Genomic DNA, 23,321 nt, shown 5'->3' on the forward strand with positions numbered 1-23,321 from the left:
GGCTTAGTGCCTTTGCCCGTCTATGGGCCGGTTTACAACCTTTACCCATAGCTTTGAAGACGCATACACAGCCTTTGGGCTTCGGTGACCGTAAATACTCTGACGATGTGGGTGGCACATTGACACGTTGAATCTCTGACCCGTAATAAGTCGTGTGGAACTTAGTTCGAGGGGGAGATTGTTGGGTGTGCAAACAAAGTACCACATTGGTAGCTGAAAAGAAAAAGGAGCTACTTATAAGGAGTTGGATACTCTTAATGATGTGAGGCCTTTTGGAGAAAACCGTGCGGGATTGGCCCAAAGCGGACAATATCACATCATGTTAAGAGTATCTTTGAGCCGTTTTAGCCAAACATTTCTTACCCTGCACTTGCACATAATGCTTTGACATTAGATCAAGTGTCCAAAGGATGTCGTGGTAGCACAATTGAAGCACATGAGCTGGATTATGACCTGCTGAATTAAAAAGACACCAACAAAAACTACATCCATATTTGCACCTATAAGAAAAGAAACAAAAAATTACCATTAGTTATAATGGAAAAAAAAATACATGTAATAAGCATAGCTGGAAGAAAAAAACATGAAATCCACTTCACATATCACAGCAAACTATAAGATTGTGTGTATATAGAGGAGGTCAAGGATTCATGGCGACCTTTCAAATTCCATAATTGAGTGGAGTCTTTCCATTCTCTAAATTAATGAGAAGAATGTGTAACTTCATTCTACGCGGTCTTTCCCTGGAAACGGCTGCTTAATTTGAGCTTTAAAGATGTCGTGGCTTTAATTTTTTATTGCTCCATTTAGTTGGTACAATATAGTTATTATTATTGGATTTTTAATATATTGAATGAGAAGAATAAAAGCAAAAATGTCAAAAAAAAGGAGAAAAAAAGATAAATAGGATCTTTGGTCACAGATAGGTACCACATCACCTTATCTATGCCTAGCTTTATTGTAACACCTCGTAGCTTCGGGCGAAAGTTTGACACATAAGATGATAATACAATGGAACCAATATGAGGGTTATAGAAGTGTTTTGAAAACCAATTAAGTCATAAGAAATGTCTTTGGGCAAAGAAAAGTTGGAAACCACTCTACGGGGTATGTTTGCAAGTGAGTTTATAGAAGGTCTTACTTCCAACGACCATAACCCCTTTATTAATTAGGAATTTGGGAAAACTTCCTTGATGAAATTTGTATCCCTTTGAAATAGATTTCCAACGGTATAATGGGTCTTGAACAGAGCTGTGTACAATCAGTTATGCCTATTTTACCGAACGCTGTTTAGAACCGACACCCGTCGCTTGTGCAGGCGCGTGCGATGGCCCCGCGCCGCACGCCGATCGCACAAAAACCCCTACTCTGAATAATGATCTGAGTATGGTCGTGCGCTGCACGTGCGTCGCTCGAGATCGCATAACAGGGTCAGTTTCGGGTCAAAAGTCGGGTTTACGCATTTTAAGCTATATTTAGGACTTGGGGTTTATTTCCCCAGCCCCCCATTCACGAAAATTCTCTCTAAAATCATAGAGAACAAGTCCCAAACCTCAAGATCTTCCAAGGTAAGTTTTTATCATGATTCTAGGTTGAATTTAAATCCCTAATCCTTGAGTAAACTCTTCTAATCCATAGAGTTAGGATTGGAACATTATTGTTGGATGTGGAAACCCTAGAACCCGAATTTAAGAGGATTGGACTTCAAAAAGGTAATGTTTCTACTCTCTAAACATTTATAGTTGTGAATTGATGAGTTCTTGGGAGAATAGTAAATGGGTTTGATAAAGAGGATTATATGAACTATGCTAGAGTTTTGGATTGTTGACTTGGGATTGTTGTATTCATGTGGGTGATGAAGAATGATGTTAATTACACCTATTTGAGATTGTAGAATCAGCTAGAAGTAATAGAGTGGGGATTGGGTGAAGGAAAGACCATTAATGAAGGTTGTGGAGCTTCATGCCCACCAAGTGTTTGATAAAATGCTTAGATGAACAAAGCATGGATATTGTTGCTAATATAGAGTCCCTATGACCTGTATTGCTATAGATTAAAGTTGAAGGGATTGAAGGACATTGTGACACGCTCAAAAGCGGGAAGTTAAGGTATGTAGAATTTCCATCCACATGTGGGAATTTCTACGTTCTTCCCCATGCTCCGTTTCTTGATATTCATGAAGTTCAAATCCTAGGGCATTAAACCCAACATATTGGTAGCCCGTATTTATGTATTTATGTACAGGAATTTTGTATCTATATTCGTTGTTGTATTCCTAATCTTCCATTATGGTTATTAGGAACCCTAGCTTAATCCATGAATCATGAATTCTTCCTCATGCGTTCTCATTATGTTCATATGAAACTTTATGATTTTATTTTGCAAGTTACAAGCATGTTTTCAAGTCAATTACATATATATGATTATGAACTATTGTTATTACTCATGAATCAAGAATATGTTTACAAGTTATTTCGTGAAACCATGATTACAAGACAAGTGAAAGTTAATTCACGAAAGTCATGGGCTTCTTAGCCAACTATATTATGTTCATGTTTTTGGGAGTTGCACGAATTACCGAGAAGGCTCAGATAGCCTGAAACTATGTAGCCACCATAGGACAAGGATAGCTCCGCCCAGTTAGGACGATACCTTAATTTTACACTGAATGGATCCATCAGGCACGTTACCACCTTATACCCTGGCAAGGTATAGGGGCTCTGCTGGTCCGGAGAGGTACCAGACTTCACGTATCCACGTGGTGATATCACATGTCGGTTTATGAAATGCTCTCCCTACTTTTCATGTTTTTACTTATGTTATATATAAACATATGTACTCATACTCATGTTCATGTCCAGGTTTTCCGTTTCAGTTCTTATCATGTTATTCCATGTCCTATGTTATTTCTTTCAGTTGTTTTACATACCAGTACATTCAATGTGCTGACGTCCCCTTTTTATTGCCCGGGGGCCTGCATTTCACGATGCAGGTACAGATTTACAGGACGACGCTTCTGCTCATTAAAATTTGCATGTACCAGCTTATTGGCGAGCCCCATCTCATTCGGGGTTTAGACATTGTCCTGCTTTATTTAGTTTTGCATCTAAAGGTATGCTGGGGGCCTTGTCCAAGTAAGTATGTTTCCCAGTCAGACTCACGGTAGAGGTTTCATAGACTAGACAAGTCAGTTATGTCATGTCAGACATTCGGAGTCGTATAGCTATTTTGGCTCATTCATGTTATTTCTGCACTCATGTTTAAACAAGTATTTTTATTAAGTATTATGACTTACTACGTTTTATAAAGGCTCATCATGCATTCACGTTATATTCCGCTTATGTTATGTATCATGATGATTCAGCAAGCCATGGTTCGCTCGGTCACATACAGTCAGGCACCGAGTGCCGTGTTACGTCTAGGCCATGGTTCGGGGCGTGACAAAGCTTGGTATGAGAGCCTAGGTTCAAGGATCTTTAGGAAGTCTATGAAACCGTGTCCAGTGGGGTCTCTTTTATATGTGTGAGGGCCCCATACATATAAACAGTTGACCACCAAGACATTCAGGATGGTCTCACTTCTTTCATATTCTAGATCATGCCGTTAGAGCAGTATTTTTAGGATGGCTTCCTAATTCGTGCGTGTACGTGTTTTCAGAAAATGCCTTACAAAAGAAAGTAGAAGAAGAGAAACACAGCCACTAGCCAAAGGGCTGCCGCGGAAGTAGCTCACGAAGATACCGTTCCGACTCAGGCAACAGCTCCAACCGCCCCTACCGTTACACCTCCTAGTGCTTCAGATGGGGATGATAGGAGTGCTATCAACATGCTCACGCAACTGGTAGCAGCTCAGGCCCAACATCAGGAATCTGGGTCAAGTTTAGGAGGTAATGGAGAGTCTTCTAAGACAAAGGATTTTCTCAGAATGAATCCCCCAGTATTCACGGGGACGAAGAAGGATGAAGACCCTCAGGACTACATTGATGCTCTCCAAAAGATCTTCAGGATTATGATAGTTACAGAAATCGAAGCAGCTACTTTTGGAGCTCATCAGCTGCAGAGCATTGCTAACACGTGGTATGAATCTTGGGAATTGTCCCGAGGTGAGAATGCGCCTGATGCTACATGGGATGAATTTGGTAGTGCATTCCTAGACCACTTTATGCCAGTAGAGGTCAGAGAGGCTAAGGCTGAACAATTCCTGAAGCTCAAACAAAATGGCTGGTCAGTTCAAGATTACTATTTGGAGTTCGTCAGTCTGGCTAAGCATGCTCCACACATGTTACCCGATATGAGGGCAAGAGTGAGAAGATTCGTTGGAGGTCTTGATTCCCATTTGTATGATGGGGCCAACATTGTTGCACAAAGTGGGGGAATGACCATCTCCAAGATGGTTGCTTTCGTACAGGGTAATGAGACAAGGCTAAAGGAGGAGGAAGCCTTGCAGAAAGAGAAAGACAAGGAGTTCAACAAGAGAGTCAAGTCTACCGGACAGTTCAGCGGGAATGGTAACAGGAAATTCTTTAAGAACAGGTCAGCAGGACCTGCTCCGTCCACAGCAAGTGCCCCACTCCCCAAGTTCCGAAATGATAAGAAGCAGAATTTCAGGCCATCAAGTTCTTACTCTCAGGCTAGTGTGGGTCAGTCGACTTATACTCATCCGATGTGCGGCAAGTGTAACAAGAGACACTCAGGTGAGTGTCGTGTGGGTACCGATGCCTGTTTTAGATGTGGTCAGAAGGGCCATTTTCAGAAAGATTGTCCATCAGCCAAACAGGGTACTGGAGGTAATGTGACGCAGTCCATGAATTCAACAACTCCTCGTCACAATCAGGCCTAGCAGGGGCGTGGAACGGCAAGGTCCGACAATACAGGCGGTGGTCAGAACCTTTTGTATGCATTGACAGGTCGTCAGGATACAGAGGCTAGAGCAGATGTTGTCACAGGTACCCTCACAGTTTTTACCTTTGAAGTATATGCCCTTATTGACCCAGGATCCACCCTATCTTATGTAACCCCTTTTGTTGCTAAGAAATTTGGTATTGAACCTGAAAAATTGTATGAACCCTTTGAGGTGTCCACCCCAGTTGGGGAATCAGTCATAGTTAGACATATGTATAGGGGCTGCCCAGTTTTAGTCTATCACCGCAGAACCATAGCTGATTTAGCGGAATTAGAAATGGTAGACTTCGATGTGATCATGGGTATGGATTGGTTAGCTTCATGTTATGCCACAGTATCTTGTAGAACTAAAGTGGTAAGATTCGAGTTTCCTAATGAGCCAGTCATAAAATGGGAGGGTAATTCAGTAGTACCCAGGGGTAGATTCATTTCTTACCTAAAAGCCAGAAAATTGATTTCCAAAGGTTATATCTACCACCTAGTTCGAGTCTAGGATTCAGATGCCCCAAATTCAACTCTCCAGTCCGTCCCAGTTGTAAATGAATTCCCAGAAGTCTTCCCAGAAGATCTTCTAGGAGTCCCTCCTGACAGGGAGATTGAATTTGGAATTGATCTACTTCCCGATACTCAGCCGATATCTATTCCGCCATACAGAATGGCTCCAGCAGAGTTAAACGAGTTAAAAGCCCAGTTGAAAGATCTTCTTGATAAGGGGTTTATTAGGCCCAGTGTTTCGCCTTGGGGTGCGCCAGTCTTATTTGTCCGAAAGAAGGATGGTTCCTTACGTATGTGTATAGACTACCGTCAGCTGAACAAGGTCACCATTAAGAATAGGTACCCTCTTCCTAGAATAGATGACTTATTTGACCAACTACAGGGCCCCCAATGTTATTCCAAGATTGATCTCAGATCAGGCTATCATCAGTTAAAGGTTAAGGAAGTTGATATTCCGAAGACCGCTTTCAGAACCCGTTATGGCCATTTTGAATTTCTTGTTATGTCATTTGGGTTGAAAAATGCGCCAACTGCTTTCATGGATCTTATGAACAGGGTTTTTAAGCCTTATCTCGACTTATTCGTCATTGTCTTCATTGACGATATTTTGGTGTATTCCCGTAATGAGGCTGATCATGCAGAACATCTCAGAATAGTGTTGCAGACTCTTAAAGATCGCGAACTTTAAATTCTCGAAGTGTGAGTTTTGGCTTAAGTCAGTGGCATTCTTAGGCCATGTGGTCTCAGGTGAAGGTGTTGAAGTTGATTCTCAGAAGATTGATGCCGTAAGGAGTTGGCCCAGACCCACCTCAGTTTCTGATATAAGAAGTTTCTTGGGTCTGGCAGGCTATTATCGACGCTTCGTAGAAGGATTTTCTTCTATCTCTGCTCCGTTGACTAAGTTGACTCAAAAGAAAGTTAAGTTCCAATGGTCAGATACTTGTGAGCGAAGCTTTGAAGAGTTGAAGAAGAGATTGACTTCTGCTCCAGTTTTGACGTTGCCAGAGGGAACTGAAGGGTTCGTGGTTTATTGTGATGCTTCGGGAGTGGTCTCGGATGTGTCTTAATGCAGCATGGTAAGGTTGTAGCTTATGCATCTCGTCAGCTCAAGGTTCACGAAAAGAATTATCCGACTCATGACCTAGAGTTGGCAGTTGTAGTTTTTGCACTTAAGATATGACGTCATTATTTGTATGGAGTGCATGTTGATATTTTCACAGATCATAAAATCCTGCAGTATATCTTCAAGCAAAGGGAGCTAAATCTTAGACAGAGGAGATGACTCGAATTGCTTAAGGATTATTATGTGGATATTCTCTATCATCCAGGGAAAGCGAATGTTGTAGCTGATGCTCTTAGTCGGCATTCCATGGGAAGTTTAGCCCACGTGGACGTAGGTAAGAGATCTATGACAACGGAAGTTCACCGTTTGGCCAATCTTGGAGTTCGACTTTTGGACTCCGAGGATGGTGGTGTGGTTGTTCAGAATAGGGCTCTTTCCTCTTTAGTTGTGGAAGTCAAGGAGAAACAGTTTAATGATCCCTACTTGTTGCAACTGAAAGAGAGGATTCACAAGCATAAGACAACGACATTCGAACAAGGGGGAGATGATGGTACCTTGAGGTACCGAGGTAGATTGTGTGTTCCAGATGTAGATGGGCTCAGAGAGAGAATCATGGCAGAAGCTCACAATTCCAGGTATTCCATTCACCCAGGTTCCACTAAGATGTATCATGATCTTAAGGAGATTTACTGGTGGAACGATATGAAGAAGAATGTGGCAAATTTTGTAGCCAAGTGCCCGAATTGTCAACAAGTGAAAGCCGAACACCAGAGGCCTGGTGGCTTGGCTCAGAATATTGATATTCCTGTCTTGAAATGGGAAATGATCAATATGGATTTTGTATCAGGTATACCTCGCTCAGCCAGGAGACATGACTCTATTTGGGTCATCGTTGACAGGCTTACTAAGTCGACACACGTTTTGCCAGTTAAGACCATAGATTCAGCAGAAGATTATGCCAAGCTGTATGTTAATGAGATTGTCAGATTGCATGGGACACCAGTGTCCATTATTTCAGATCGTGGTGCTCAGTTCACGGCAAACTTCTGGAAATCCTTTCAGAAAGGATTGGGTACCAAGGTGAACCTTAGCACAGCTTTTCATCCGCAGACAGATGGCCAGGCAGAACATACTATTCAGACTCTGGAGGACATGTTGAGAGCATGCGTCTTGGACTTCAAAGGTAATTGGGATGATCACTTGCCTCTCATTGAGTTTTCTTATAATAACAGTTATCATGCTAGTATTGGGATGACACCATTTGAAGCTCTGTATGGGCGAAGGTGTAGGTCACCAATTGGTTGGTTCGAAGTTGGTGAAGCAGAGTTGTTAGGGCCAGATTTGTTTTATCAAGCTATGGATAAAGTCAAGTTAATACAGGAGCGTTTGAAAACGGCTCAGAGTCGCCAGAAGTCTTATACAGATGTGAGGCGAAGGGACTTAGAATTTTCAGTTGATGATTGGGTGTACCTTAAAGTCTCACCTATGAAAGGTGTCATGAGATTTGGCAAGAAAGGGAAGCTCAGTCCTAGATATATATTGGACCATACAGAATTCTACGAAAGGTTGGTCTAGTAGCTTATGAACTTGAGTTGCCACAAGATTTGGCTGCTGTACATCCCGTGTTTCATGTGTCCATGTTGAGGAAGTGTGTAGGAGACCCGTCGTTGGTTGTTCCTGCTGATACTATAACAGTTAAGGATGGTTTGACGTATGAGGAGATCCCCGTAGCCATTCTTGACCGTCAAGTTCGCAAGTTGAGAACTAAGGAAGTAGCCTCAGTGAAAGTCCTGTGGAGGAGTCAGAAATTTGAGGAAGCTACATGGAAAGCCGACGAGGATATGAAATACATGTACCTGCACTTATTTCATCCCGCAGAAGAGATTTATGATGAAGCACCAAGATTTTGAGGTATGTAAGCTTTCTTTTCATGTTTTTGGTCGTATGTGGCCAATTTATAGTGCTATTGTGATGTAGCCCTGTGAGGCAATAATATTATGGGTTGTTGTGACAGGTTGATAGTGCCATATTACAGGGGAAACTCTGGCAAAAGTTTTGTAGAATCCCGAATGTTTATCATTCGAGGACGAATGATCCCAAGGGGGAGATATTGTAACACCTCGTAGCTTCGGGCGAAAGTTTGACTCATAAGATGATAATATAATGGAACCAATATGAGGGTTATAGGAAGTGTTTTGAAAACCAATTAAGTCATAAGAAATGTCTTTGGGCAAAACAAAGTTGGAAACCACTCTACGGGGCATGTTTGCAAGTGAGTTTATAGCAGGTCTTACTTCCAACGACCATAACCCCTTTATTAATTTGGAATTTGGGAAAACTTCCTTGATAAACGTTGTATCCCTTTTCAATATCTTTCCCACGGTATATTATGGGTCTTGAATAGAGCTGTGTACAAGAAGTTATGCCTATTTTACCGAACGCTGTTCAGAACCGACACCCGTCGCTTGTGCAGGCGCGTGCGAGCGCGTGCAATGGCCCCGCGCCGCACGACGATTGCACAAAAACCCCTACTCTGAATAATGATCTGAGTATGGTCGTGCATTGCACATGCGTCGCGTGACCATCGCATAACAGGGTCAGTTTCGGGTCAAAAGTCCGGTTTACGCGTTTTAAGCTATATTTAGGACTTGGGGTTTATTTCCCCAGCCCCCCATTCACGAAACTTCTCTCTAAACTCATAGAGAACAAGTCCCAAACCTCAAGATCTTCCAAGGTAAGTTTTTATCAGGATTCTAGGTTGAATTTAAATCCCTAATCCCTTTTTCTAACTTAAGTAAACTCTTCTAATCCATAGAGTTAGGATTGGAACATTATTGTTGGATATGGAAACCCTAGAACCCGAATTCAAGAGTATTGGACTTCAAAAAGGTAATGTTTCTACTCTCTAAACATTTATAGTTGTGAATTGATGAGTTCTTGGGAGAATAGTAAATGGGTTTGATAAAGAGGATTATATGAACTATGCTAGAGTTTTGGATTGTTGACTTGGGATTGTTGTATTCATGTGGGTGATGAAGAATGATGTTAATTACACCTATTTGAGATTGTAGAATCAGCTAGAAGTAATAGAGTGGGGATTGGGTGAAGGAAAGACCATTAATGAAGGTTGTGGAGCTTCATGCCCACCAAGTGTTTGATAAAATGCTTAGATGAACAAAGCATGGATATTGTTGCTAATATAGAGTCCCTATGACCTGTATTGCTATAGATTAAAGTTGAAGGGATTGAAGGACATTGTGATACGCTCAAAAGCGGGAAGTTAAGGTATGTAGAACTTCCATCCACATGTGGGAATTTCTACGTTCTTCCCCATGCTCCGTTTCTTGATATTCATGAAGTTCAAATCCTAGGGCATTAAACCCAACATATTGGTAGCCCGTATTTATGTATTTATGTACAGGAATTTTGTATCTATATTCGTTGTTGTATTCCTAATCTTCCATTACGGTTATTAGGAACCCTAGCTTAATCCATGAATCATGAATTCTTCCTCATGCGTTCTCATTATGTTCTTATGAAACTTTATGATTTTATTTTGCAAGTTACAAGCATGTTTTCAAGTCAATTACATATATATGATTATGAACTATTGTTATTACTCATGAATCAAGAATATGTTTACAAGTTATTTCGTGAAACCATGATTACAAGACAAGTGAAAGTTAATTCACGAAAGTCATGGGCTTCTTAGCCAACTATATTATGTTCATGTTTTTGGGAGTTGCACGAATTACCGAGAAGGCTCAGATAGCCTGAAACTATGTAGCCACCATAGGACAAGGATCGCTCCTCCCAGTTAGGACGATACCTTAATTTTACACTGAATGGATCCATCAGGCACATTACCACCTTATACCCTGGCAAGGTATAGGGGCTCTGCTGGTCCGGCGAGGTACCAGACTCCACGTATCCACGTGGTGATATCACATGTCGGTTTATGAAATGCTCTCCCTACTTATCACGTTTTTACTTATGTTATATGTAAACATATGTACTCATGCTCATGTTCATGTTCAGGTTTTCAGTTTCAGTTCTTATCATGTTATTCCATGTCCAATGTTATTTCTTTCAGTTGTTTTACATACCAGTACATTCAATGTGCTGACGTCCCCTTTTTATTGCCCGGGGGCCTGCATTTCACGATGTAGGTACGGATTTACAGGACGACACTTCTGCTCATTAGGATTTGCACGTACCAGCTTATTGGTGAGCCCCATCTCATTCGGGGTTTAGACATTGTCCTGCTTTATTTAGTTTTGCATCTAAAGGTATGCTGGGGGTCTTGTCCCAGTAAGTATGTTTCCCAGTCAGACTCACGGTAGAGGTTTCATAGACTAGACAAGTCAGTTATGTCATGTCAGACATTCGGAGTCGTATAGCCATTTTGGCTCATTCATGTTATTTCTGCACTCATGTTTAAACAAGTATTTTTATTAAGTATTATGACTTACTACGTTTTATAAAGGCTCATCATGCATTCACGTTATATTCCGCTTATGTTATGTATCATGATGATTCAGCAAGCCATGTGGTTCGCTCGGTCACATGCAGTCAGGCACCGAGTGCCGTGTTACGTCCAGGCCATGGTTCGGGACGTGACATTTATATTATATATAGATATAGATATAGATATAGATTGCTAGACTAAACAGTTGCTAGGAAAAATGAATTTTAACAGCTTACGGATGAATTATACTTAAACAAATCATTAATGGGTGCATGAGATTTAATAAAATCCTATTGAATTCTAAATAATGGCTATTACTTCCTCCGTTGCAAAACTTTTGGTTTTCTTCAGCTAATAAATTGAACTAATGATGAATTATCTTACCTGATATATTAATTTCTTCTTATTAATTATTATCTATAAATGGGAATAAAAAAAAAGCCTATCCTCGTCATTTGCAAACCAATGGAGCAGAGAAGCAAACTTATTAGGTACGTAAAGTTTCTCTTTCTGCCTTCTTCCATTGGTGGCCTATCCTTGGTAATTCTTTTTCTTATCACGTATATATCTAATCTCTCTCTTCATGTTAGTAATTTAATTATTCACAATCTTTATCCTAATTTTCTTTTGTTTCTCCATGTTTTTTCCTTTTTATCTTGATATTTCAGGCAGATTAATATACTAAAACATGGGAGTGAAAGTTGATCTATGAAGGTAGACACTATTCCATGTTTAAAACTCTTCATTTTTGGCCATTATATTAATTGTACAACATGTTTACAAAGAAGAAACATGAATTAATATTATCTGTAACTAATCAAATAAAAAAAATCAATTATATAAAAAGATGTTGGAATCACATTTGTATCTGGAGCGCAAGCAAGATATGTTGCTGCAGAAACAGCCACTTTTTCTGTACAATTATAATGCAATAAATTACAATAGACATTTGGTTCCTAAGTTTCTTTTGGTATTAGAAACTTTAATGTCATGCCACAAGTTCTATTACACTTCTTGAACATAAAGTACTTTGATTACTTCCTTTCGTTTTTTTTGTTTTTTGGATACAGATCCTTCGTTTTTATAAAGTATGCTTTCGATATTCTTTTGCAATAATATTGTACGAGGTGTTCTCCACTTCTCATTGCGATAAACGTTGTTGAATGGTGGCCTTCAAGTTTTGGTCCATCATGTTATAACTTTAGCCATTTTTTGACCACCGATAGATATAGTGGGATGGTTGAGATACCTCTGCTGTTAATTAATCAAAGATTTCGAGTTCGACCTCGAAAATGAAGAACATTTCAGTTGAAACCGTTTAGCCTTTTGTGGGGTAATAAATTTACAGATGCAACAGCCCATATGCATACTTTGGAGGGGCGAAAGGCTGAGATTAGGAATAACGGCCATTTAGTGAACTGATATTGTGTCATTATGAGATCAAGAACTTGCCATGTTGTGAGCTAATTTGTTATTTTCTTGTCTTCTAAATTTTGTAAAGCTCTCGAGTTTCATCTTCTTTGCATTGTTATTGTGAGTTGTAGAGACATACTATTTTAGTGAGGATAGTTGAATCTTTGTTTAATTATTACTAATTCATGATTTAAAGTTTATGTATGAAAAAATAATTACTATTGCTTCTTTTCGCATTTAGAATAACTTCTATTTAATTTACGGAAAAAGCTCAAATATACCCTCCAACTATCGGAAATGATTCATTTATGCCACTCGTCAATAGTTTGGTTCATTTATGTCATCGAACTATAGGCAATGACTCATTTATGCCATCGAACTATAGGAAATGACTCATTTATGGCACTCATCAATATTTTGACTCATTTATGCCATCGCCCGTTACCAAAATGACTCATCCATGCCATTTTTTATTAACGCCGGTTTTATAATACCAGATATGACACGTGACCTCTATTTACGTGACAGCTTGGAAGTAAATCCTTCGAGGTGAAATAAATTGTTATTTACAAATCACTTTGACGATGGTCTTTTTTTTTTTTCTTTTTACATTCTAAATTTGATGCATTTTCATAATTTAATAAGGTTAGTTTTCACTCGCACTGTACAATGGACATATAAAAGAATGCACCCATCATGTTACTCAGAAATTTAGACCCCACAAATGATTGTAATGGCACAAGAATGATATGTAAAGGCTTTCACCGCAACGACTTATATTTTGATATAATTATTGGCCATTGTGCAACCAAGAATATGTTTATTCCAAGAATATAATTTTCATCCCCTGAAAATGAATGTCTTTTCAAATTCATTCGGAAGTCATTTATTGCATGTCTTTGCTTTGCTAATAATTAATAAAGCACAAGGCAAACAATTTCTAATTTTGACTTGTATTTGCTGCAACATGTCTTCTCCCACGAACAACAAGACATTGCTCTTCTAAGAGGGATATTAACCTCCACAACAACGTTGATCGAAAAAGAAGTCATTTGAATATATGGACTGATTGTTCATCCTTTTTAGCTTGTATTTTTCCACTAAAAGGTTTGTGATACTCATTACAATGTGGTTTTAGTATGACTTATAAGATATGTAAAAGTTGCATAGGACCCACGTGCGTTGCACGTGTCCAGAACTAGTGTATATATATATATATATATATTAACCTGTTACATTCCAATTTGGCAAAAACCATGTTCAAAGATTCACAAAGACAAAGGAATGTGAAGTTACACAGAGATAGTTCAGGAGTATTTCATAATGCTGCTACAATTTGGGGTACACTCATGTTTCAACCAATAATTACATCTACTTCTGCATAATCAGAATAATTTTCAACCAACTTCATAGACTCAGTTGAACTCATAGAATAACTTAAATTGAATTCAAAAGGAAGGTGGTTGCCGGAATTGAGAAGGCATAGGATGCATTTGCAAAGCTTTTAGTTCACCTTCAAGCATTTCAATTACTTTAGTCATTGAGGGACGATAGAGTGGATTCATTTGTCTACACCTTAAAGCAACTAAAGTCAGCTTCTTTATGATCTTCTTTTCGTCATCATGTGTCTCGTCTAGTACTTCAATTTCCTTTTCCTTGTCTAATTGATCAAAAATTCAAAATGAGAAATACTGGCTTGACATATCCTCTCCTGCTGCCAAGCTTCTTTTCAAGCCTGCTATCTCAATTAGTAGCATGGCAACGCTATAGACTTCAGCCTTATAACATATGGGACCAATGCTTCTGTTGATAAATTCTGGAGAACATATCCAATTGTCCCCTTGCTTTTGTTAGAGTATCAAGGCTATTATTCATGGAGTAAAATTTGGCAAGACCAAAAACAGAGATTTTTGGAATGAAGTTCTCATCTAAAAGTATGTTTGTGGCTTGATGTCAAGTGTAGAATTTGCATGGCACAACATCAAAGAAAATATTCAATACCTGGAGAAACTCCAAGAGCAAGATGGAAAGGTTCACTATAGACATATGAAAGACTTCTTACCTACTCCTTCCGTCCCAATTTATGTGGCACCATTTGACTAGGCACATAGTTTAAGAAAGAAAGGAAGACTTTTGAAACTTGTGGTGCAAAACAAGTCTTAGATATTTGTTTGGTTGTAAATCATCTCATAACATTAAATTATTTCTAAATATAGAAAGGTGACATTCTTTTTGAGACTGACTAAAAAGAAAGGGTGCCACATAAATTGGGACAAAGGGTGTTTGAAATCAGTTCAGATGACTAGCGATAATACTTGGAGGGTCACGCAATTTATATCGGGTCAGAGTGATTCTTTTAACGTCAGGTGTTATATGGAGATATCAACGGGAAGGTTTTACACAAGTTGCTTATTTGCATCATATTCAATAGAGTGTCAGTGCACAATGGATATACGACAGGTTTATCGGGTACACTTGGATTCATAAGTTGAGTTGATATACTTTTGTTGATGAAAACTGTATAGACAGTCCTGATGAGTTATGAAGATACTCAACGATGTGATGAGTACATAGGAATTCAGTTGAGGGTGATCGGTTAATTTATACAGAGTCTCCACAATAGGACAATTACAAGTATGTGGCTCAAAACGTATCACTGGATGATTTATTTTTAATTTGATGTTGGTTATTGTCTTAGAATCTTAAACAGGATGAAACAAATTAAGCTGACGGATTTGGAATCATCACAATCGGCTCTGGATAAGGCTAGTTTGGAACAGCAACGCTTAGAGCAGGTAACGTTTTTTTCCGGCAAGATAAATTCATGTTCTAGAGTTATGGTGTGTGCCAACGTGTTTTCTAAGGGATCTTTGTACCAGTAGCGGTATTGGAGAGCGTAGAAGAAAGATAAGCTAAAAGGTATTTTACCGGTACAAATTTGACAATGGACTGTTGTTGTAGCAGAGGGAATTCTGTGGTTATGATGGTATTTATTATATCAAGCGTTTATATTTGAAATTATGGTTACAATAAAACAGGTAATGCATACTGAGACATTTCAGGTAATTGAGAATCGGACGTTTGAGGAAGTTTCAAATACGAATAATGGAAAGAAAGGCTTTTGGGCTAAAGTAAAGGAGGAATTCGAGAGTTAGAATGTTCTACCATGGCTATCTATGTAGATCCTTATGAGGAAGGTAACGAGAAGTTTTTCACAGATGTGCCGAAAGGTGGGAGGTTTGAGACAACATATTATGGAGGAGGCCCACAGTTCAAGATATCCTATTCACCATGGGACGCTAAGTGGGATATAGTGGGTCATGTATTTCAGTGTTTGAATTGTCAACAGGTGAAGTACGATATCAAAGAATAGATGGTGTGACCTAGAGAATGTCTATACTTTATGGAAGTGGTAAAGGATCGCCATGGACTTCGTTGTAGGTTTGTCACATACTTTGGGGAAGTTTGATGCAATTTGGCTCATTATTGATAGATTGACCAAGTCTATGCACTTTCTACCGGTCCAAACCACCGATAATTCAGAAAAGTTGGCTGTGATTACATCTATGCGATAGTCTGATTGCATGGGGTTTCTATTTCTGTCATTTTAGTCTGGGGTGCACAGTTCATATCTCATTTTTTGTGGTATATACAGAAGGATTTGGGTACACAGATTGAGGTCAGCACAACATTTCACCCGAGCTCAACATTTCACCCATAACTGAGAGTCAGTCCGAGCGAACTATTCAGAACCTTAAGCACATGCTGAGAGCTTGTGTGGTTGACTTTGGAGGTCATTGGGATTAGTTCTTGCCTTTGTCAGAGTTTTCATACAATAACAGTTATCAGTCCGACATTCAATGACATTGTTTGTGGCTTTATATTCTAGAAGGTACCGTTCGCCCATTGGTTGGCTTGATACATTTGAGGTTAGTCCATGAGTTACATATTTTCTAAGGGATTCCCTGGATAAGGTGGAGTTAATTCAAGAGCGACTTCCTAGAGCACAGAGCAAGCAAAAAAGATATACTGACCGTAAGGTTCATCATGTGGAGTTCATGGAGGGTGAGTGCGTATTGTTGAAAGTCTCACCTATTAAGTGTGTAATGTGTTCTGGGAAGAAGGACAAGTTGAGTTTGAGGTTTATAGGCCCATTTGAGATTCTACAGCGTATTGGAGAGGTGGCCTATAAGTTGGCTTTGCATCCTAGCCTGACAGGTGTTCACCCAGTTTTTCATATTTCGAAGTTGAAGAAATACTATGAGGATAAGTCTAATGTGTTACAGTTAGATACAATGCAAGTTGATCAGAATCTGACAATTGAAGAGGAGTCAGTGGCTATTTTGGACAGACAAGTCTGGAAGCTGAGGTCAAAAGAGATAGCTATAGTGACAGTGCAATGAAATAAGGGAAAAGGGTCAAAAATACCCCTCTACTTTGGAAAAAGGGCTAAAAATATCCTCCGAACTTATTTTCGGTCCAAAATACCCCTCCCATCCTTATTTTGGGTCCAAATATACCCCTATCTTTATGGAAATTATCCCCCAAAATAACCCGAAATTATTTTTTAAATCCGCTCCATCATTTAAACCCGACCCAACTAAATAATAACCCATATGATCCCCTTATTTCCCCAATTCCCTCAAACTTCAAACCTACGTATCGGGGGAATAAGGGGATCTTATGGGTTATTATTTAGTTGGATCGGGTTTAAATGATGGAGCGAGTTTAAAAAATGATTTCGGGTTATTTTGGGGGATAATTTCCATCAAGGCGTATATTTGAAAACTTTAAGGAAGGGAGGGGTATTTTTGACCCAAAATAAGTTCGGAGGATATTTTTAGCCCTTTTTTCAAATTAGAGGGGTATTTTTGACCCTTTACCCATGAAATAATCATCCAATTGAAGAGCTACTTGAAAGATTGAGTCAAACATGCGGAGTAGATATTGCTCAAGTACAATTCTAAACCCGTTCAAGGAAGATCATTTGTTTAAGTGGGGAAAGATGTAACGATCCAACCAGTCGCTTTAAGTTCTGGAACCCCTTTTCACTAGCTATTTGATACTTTCCATAGTTTCATTTGACGATTTATAACTTGCAGGTGGGAGCGTTTTTGAACATTCGAACCTAAATTAGAACTTTAAATGTTAAAGATTGACCAAAGCCAAATATTTGAGAAAACAGACTTAGACACATTGTTTGAAGGTACCTATAGGTTCGTATGATGATCAAAGCTATGATTTTACCTCAGGACTAGGGTTTGACTTTTTTGTGGACTTTTTAGTTCAATTTGTTTATATTACAATATGAGGATCGTTGGACTCGTTTTAACCCCGTAAAGTAAATTTTTGAATAAATTGAGAGTGTTTGGAGGTTTGAGGAAAGGAAAGACCATTGTGGTATTTGAAAGGCTTCAGATTGAGGAAAGTTAAGACTTTAACTTCGATGGAGATTTTTTCCAACTAAATGATAATTGGATTACACTATGTCTATTAGGGTAACATATAAGTGAGGTGGCGAGCACTTATGCTAATACCGGGTATTATGTTGGAATATTAGCCATTTATGCTTATTCATCCATGTTACTTGACTGCAATGCTTAGCATGTCTTACCGGTTAATGAAATATTATTCGCATTGATTCATATGCTAGAATTTCATCTCGGATATTTCATGTACTTCATACTACGTGGGTTTCATAGATTCATTACATGCACTGTATGCCGTATGATTAAACACATGATTCATGCTTATTTCATGAGATATGTATTGGTTACCCTAGTACGAATTGATGTGATTATGGCTAGTACGGATTGATGTGATTATGGCATGACTGAATTTGATTCCATGTGGATTGATATGGTTATGGCACCATGAAAGACTTGGTTCGTCCGGATTGGTATGTGATATGCTCAAATTTACACTTTTAATAACGTAAAGCAGACGATGTCAAATATAGTAACCCAACGAGGTTGGGGTCGAATCCCACAGAGAATATGGCGTAAAAAGTTTACTAAACAAGTATTATACTAATCTTGCGGTCCTGGTATATTCCAGAAAATGGGTTTTATAGTTGTTTTGGTTTGTGGACTAATTTAAAGTGACAAGAAATTTAAAGTTGTAAATATATGGGTAAAAAGAATCAAGGCTGTGTCCCCGTCAGATAAAGTGTATGATCATGGGTATCGATCTTGATATACTTCTAATGGATCATTTGTATGGATGCACTTAACCTCTATGTGAATCTGAACTATTTCCCAATAAGAAAAGATTATTTCTTTCTATGCTTTTTCCAAAGATAAGAAAATATGCATGAAGAACGGTTAATTATGCCAAATAAATTCCTCTTATTCCTAAGTGAATTTATTAAACAAGGTTTAAAGCCTTGAGTTCTTGTTATTTGTTCTTACCTAACCTTAGCTATTTTCCCAAATAAACTAAAGTTTATGGCATCAGCTAATGTTTGCAACCACTAACTATATGATGAAAACAAAGAACACATAAACCCTAACAATCCATTATGCATATATCTTTCACGATCCCCAATCACAACACACCCATCCTTGGGTTCACAACCTCAATAAAGGTGTTTAGCTACTCATGGCAACAAGAAAACAATAAAAAAATTAAAGATTGCATAATTGAATTTTGTATTGTACTTACGAATAAAACTTGAAAGTAACTATTGTAATTTGTTTGGAAAATCTTCAAAAGTAATAACAACTCAAAAGTAATTACTACAAGTCTAAAACTCTAGATGTCCGAAAAATAAAACCTAAACATGTATTTATACAAGTTAAACTCAGAATAATCAATTCCAGTCCTGTTCCAGCTCGGTGTGCACTTTGACGGGTCGTCATTCCACTTCGACGGTCGTCGACATGTTCGACGAGCATGACGACGATCTGATGACATATTTTCACTTTGCAGAACTTCTATTATCGAAGCACTTCAACGGACCGTTGATCATGTCGATGGTGCAAGTCGATGATCTGATGACTTTGTCACTTTGCAGGAACTTATCGAGGAGGAAACTCGACGGACCGTTGAGCATGTTGACGGTCCGTCCTTAATGCATATCAGAACAGATCTGTTACACCTCGGAAAATGTTTCGTTCATGCACAGTGAAAATTTTTCGTTCATGCACAGTGAATTGACTGACGACGGACATGATGGATACGATGTTTTGATAAGTAAGAAATAATATTCAATGATTCTAAATGAGATTTCAAAGACATTTGAGGTAGGAGACGAAAGTTGTTAAGGAAAGCAAGGTATATGTTGTATGTCGGGCAAGAATTACGAGTATCGAATTAATGATGGCTTAATGACATTTTGGAGAAGAGTTATAAGGTCCCTTATATTGGTAATGAAGTGTTAAGTAAGTTTCGAGAAGGATCCATAAGCCAAATATGGGCATAAGCCAACCCAAAAGGGCAATTTAAGGAAACATTTTCGGATGATCTGATTTGGAGGGGCCAAAACGCCATTATAAGTTTGGAATTTGGAAAAACACTAACAATGAAAGTTGTAGATAATTGAAATAGCTTTCCAACCATAGGTCGTGGGCCCTCACAGTATATCGGGATCAAAAGTTATGGCCGTTCTACGACAGACTGTTTGGGCAAAATATCACATTCTAGCGCACTTTGCGGCGCAACATGCGGCCAGCAAACATGACATGCGGCCACGCAGTTGTACAGCAAAGTGTGCCAGTGAAATTTTAGTGGTCCTGCATGGTTTTCGACACAACATGCGTTTAGCAAAGCATGCTTTGCGTCCCGCAAAGTGTGCCGCATGTTGTGTCGGTCCAGAATTTTCTGGACCACTTTAAATAGACCCAACTCGACCAAAAATCATATTTTTCACCATTCTTGGTCAAGAAAACCTCTAGAGACTACTCTAATATTCATCCATAAGAAAAATTCAAGGGAAATCCGTGATCAATAATACCAAATCCATGAACTCAAGTGTATGAAACTCAAGTAGGATTCATCTTCTTCGAGAAAATCCTAAGGAGGGTGAAGAAGGATTTTGGTGAAAAAGGGAGGATTCAACTCTAAGCTTGTTCCACCATCATCTAAGGTATGTTTCATGATTTTATTGTGTTTTTTAAGTTATTGGAAAGCTAAGATGCTTGGATTGTAGAAAAGCATGGAAAATGAGTTTTGAAAGGATGAGTAGTGTCACTATTGAATGGTAGTTGAATGAAACCATGAACGTTGATATGTTGTGATCATGAGTATGTTATAAATGATGTTTAGACCATGAAATAAGTGTGATGTATGAGAAAAATGTGATGATAAGCTAAAACCACTAAATGTGGAGAAATTGGAGGAAATTGGTGGATTTTGCTAAATGTATATGAATGATGATTGTTGGTTTCTATATTGTGATTATGGTTGTGAATGTTTGGGAGCTGAAATAGAATATGAGAAACGTAGTAGAAACAAAGGAAATGCTGCCCAATTTTCCCTAGAAATAGTAGTCCGTTCTTATAATTGCTTAGCTAACGACGACATGAATTCTCTTGAAGGTATACATGAGTGCATCATAGGGGAAACAAGCAAGCGATAAGAATAGTAAACGTCAAAGGTATGTGAGGCTCGTCCCCTTTCTTTCAAAGGCATGATCCCTAGGTTATGATTTCACAAATGTTTCCATATCTTCCTTGTTATTAAAAGTTAAAAAGTCTAAGATTCCAAGGCATGATTTCCTTCCTGATAATCCATAGATGTTTTCCAAAATATTCGTGTCTTCCAAACCAAAGCTTGTGATTATGTGAGCTCTTATGATAAAAACGATGGATATGTTCTTCCATGACACCGATAATGTCGAAAATGAGAATATTATTGTGATGGGAACGATTTTATGTTTAAAGGTTCCAAGTTTACGATTTCAATGACGATATGAGAATTTCAAGCTATCTACTGATTTCTCAATTTTATTCATGGATGATGACTATATTTTTTTTAGATTTCAAAAGTATATGGATTGACTTCTTATGACCCTATTTTATGTTTCCTCTCGATGTTAACTTTCGTTGATAGTCTCACCTTATGATAATTGTTCCTTCAAGGCGAGACATGACGATCATGATTAATCCATAATATAATCGGAGGTTACCGACCTTACGTCACTCCGATATAGTTTTAGCTACTCCTTGGGCTCTCATGCATGCTATGTATATTATATAAGTATATGATATATATATATATATATATATATATATATATATATATATATATATATATATATATATATATATATATATATATATATATAACGCATAACCACCTGGTCAGCTGACATATTATGATATCATCCCGGACGCGGGATATATGGGTAATGGATCGGGCCGAACGTTCCACGACATTATATTGATACATAATGATATATGGATCGGGCTGCACGTTCCGCAGCAATACATGATATGATGTTTTATGAGTACGCATGCATGAATCCGCCTTAAGAGGCAAGCAGTTACTGGTTACCTTCTTGTATTTACTTTATCTTCTTATTCTCTCCTTTATTTCTTGATGCATGCCTTACATACTCAGTACAATGCTCGTACTGACATCCACTTTCTTTTTGGATGTTGTACTCATGCCCACAGGTAGACAGGGAGACGGTGTAGATCCTCAGGAGCCACCTGCAGATTCACAGGAGCACTCCATTATTTCGGAGGTGATATTTGGTTGATCCTTTTGTGTATATTTGTATATGTCATCCAATAGAGGCTCGTAGATACTCGATGTGGGTTATGTGGTTCCACAACGTGGGTAGTATGCATGTGTATAACTATATTGAAATATGTTTTTGTAATGAGAAGCAAATCCCTTTAAGAGTTAATAGGAAATCGATGAATGATCGTTGAATGGGTTAAGGAAATGATAGCACGAGCGGTGCTCGGTGGTTAGCCCCGGGTACCTGTTGCGGCCCCTAGTTGGGTCGTGATAGAAGTGGTATCAGAGCAGTTCGTCCTAGGAAGCGTGTACGAGCCGTGTGTAGTAGAGTCTTGTTTATCGGTGTGTTGTGCACCACATCTATAAATAGGAGGCTACCGGGCATTTAGGAAAGATGACCATCTTTCTTCTTAATAGATCGTGCGATAGAGCTGTGTTATAAGATTATTCCTCCCCTAACGGTGCGTTATAATTTCAGCAAAGCTGATGAAAGAAAAAGCTACGGCGGCCCAGAAGGGCAAGATGGTGGTTGAAGAAGGGCTTGATCGAGAGCCGTCTATAGATATGGAGGAGGGCGAACCCCAGAACAAGGCCCCACCTCGGTTTTCTCATAATTCGCCTACTTTTGAGGATCAGAGGGGAGCCTCGACCACAGCTCCAGCACCCCCCGTTCCTTCGCAAGATACCGCGGACCAAGAGATGAGACAGGCTATTCTTTTACTGACTCAATTGGTAGCCGCTCAAGCTCAGCGGCGAGATGGGGGTCACAATAACAGGGGTTGGAGAAAGGGAGTTAATTCTTTAGGGTCTGATCATGAGTTTAGAGGTATTCCTCTGCAGTTTCCTAGACCCAGATTTGATGGACCTACTTATTCAAGGTCACCCCAGAGTCTCAGAGTTTCTCGTTCTCGGGTTCGGAGTGGTTCTGGTCAGAAGATATCCTCGGTGCCGCGATGTACTCAGTGTCGCAAGTTACATCGGGGACCGTGTCGCTGGGGCTCGGATGTTTGTTACGCCTGTGCTCGGCCAGGACATTTAAAGCGTAATTGTCCATCGCTACGCTGTAAAGGTAAGGTTGGGACTACAGGAGTGGTAGCTGGCTCTTCATCATCGGCACGCCCTCCAAGGCCAGGGCCACAGATGCTAGTAAGAAGTGGTAGAGACCGAAGAACGCCAAGTCCAAGTGGATCCCAGCATCGTATCCCTGCGTTAAGTGAGCGACAGGATTTTGAGTCTTCCCCTGATATTGCTCCAGGTATATTGTTAGCACCCTTTTATGATTAATGTGAATACG

At 39.1% G+C, this 23,321-nt stretch overlaps 1 protein-coding gene across 1 annotated transcript; it reads left to right on the plus strand.

Annotated features, from left to right (window-relative positions):
- Positions 1-6,993: 6,993 nt before the first annotated feature.
- Positions 6,994-15,495, plus strand: LOC132628537 (uncharacterized; the record flags this gene model as incomplete). Its single annotated transcript, XM_060344315.1, has 4 exons — positions 6,994-7,218; positions 7,570-8,024; positions 8,105-8,354; positions 15,379-15,495. Coding segments are annotated over 4 exons (1,047 nt in total), but the record flags the coding sequence as incomplete, so codon positions are not given.
- Positions 15,496-23,321: the final 7,826 nt, after the last annotated feature.

This window comes from Lycium barbarum, chromosome 2 (genome assembly GCF_019175385.1).
Source record: "Lycium barbarum isolate Lr01 chromosome 2, ASM1917538v2, whole genome shotgun sequence".
Classification (NCBI taxonomy): Eukaryota; Viridiplantae; Streptophyta; class Magnoliopsida; order Solanales; family Solanaceae; genus Lycium; species Lycium barbarum.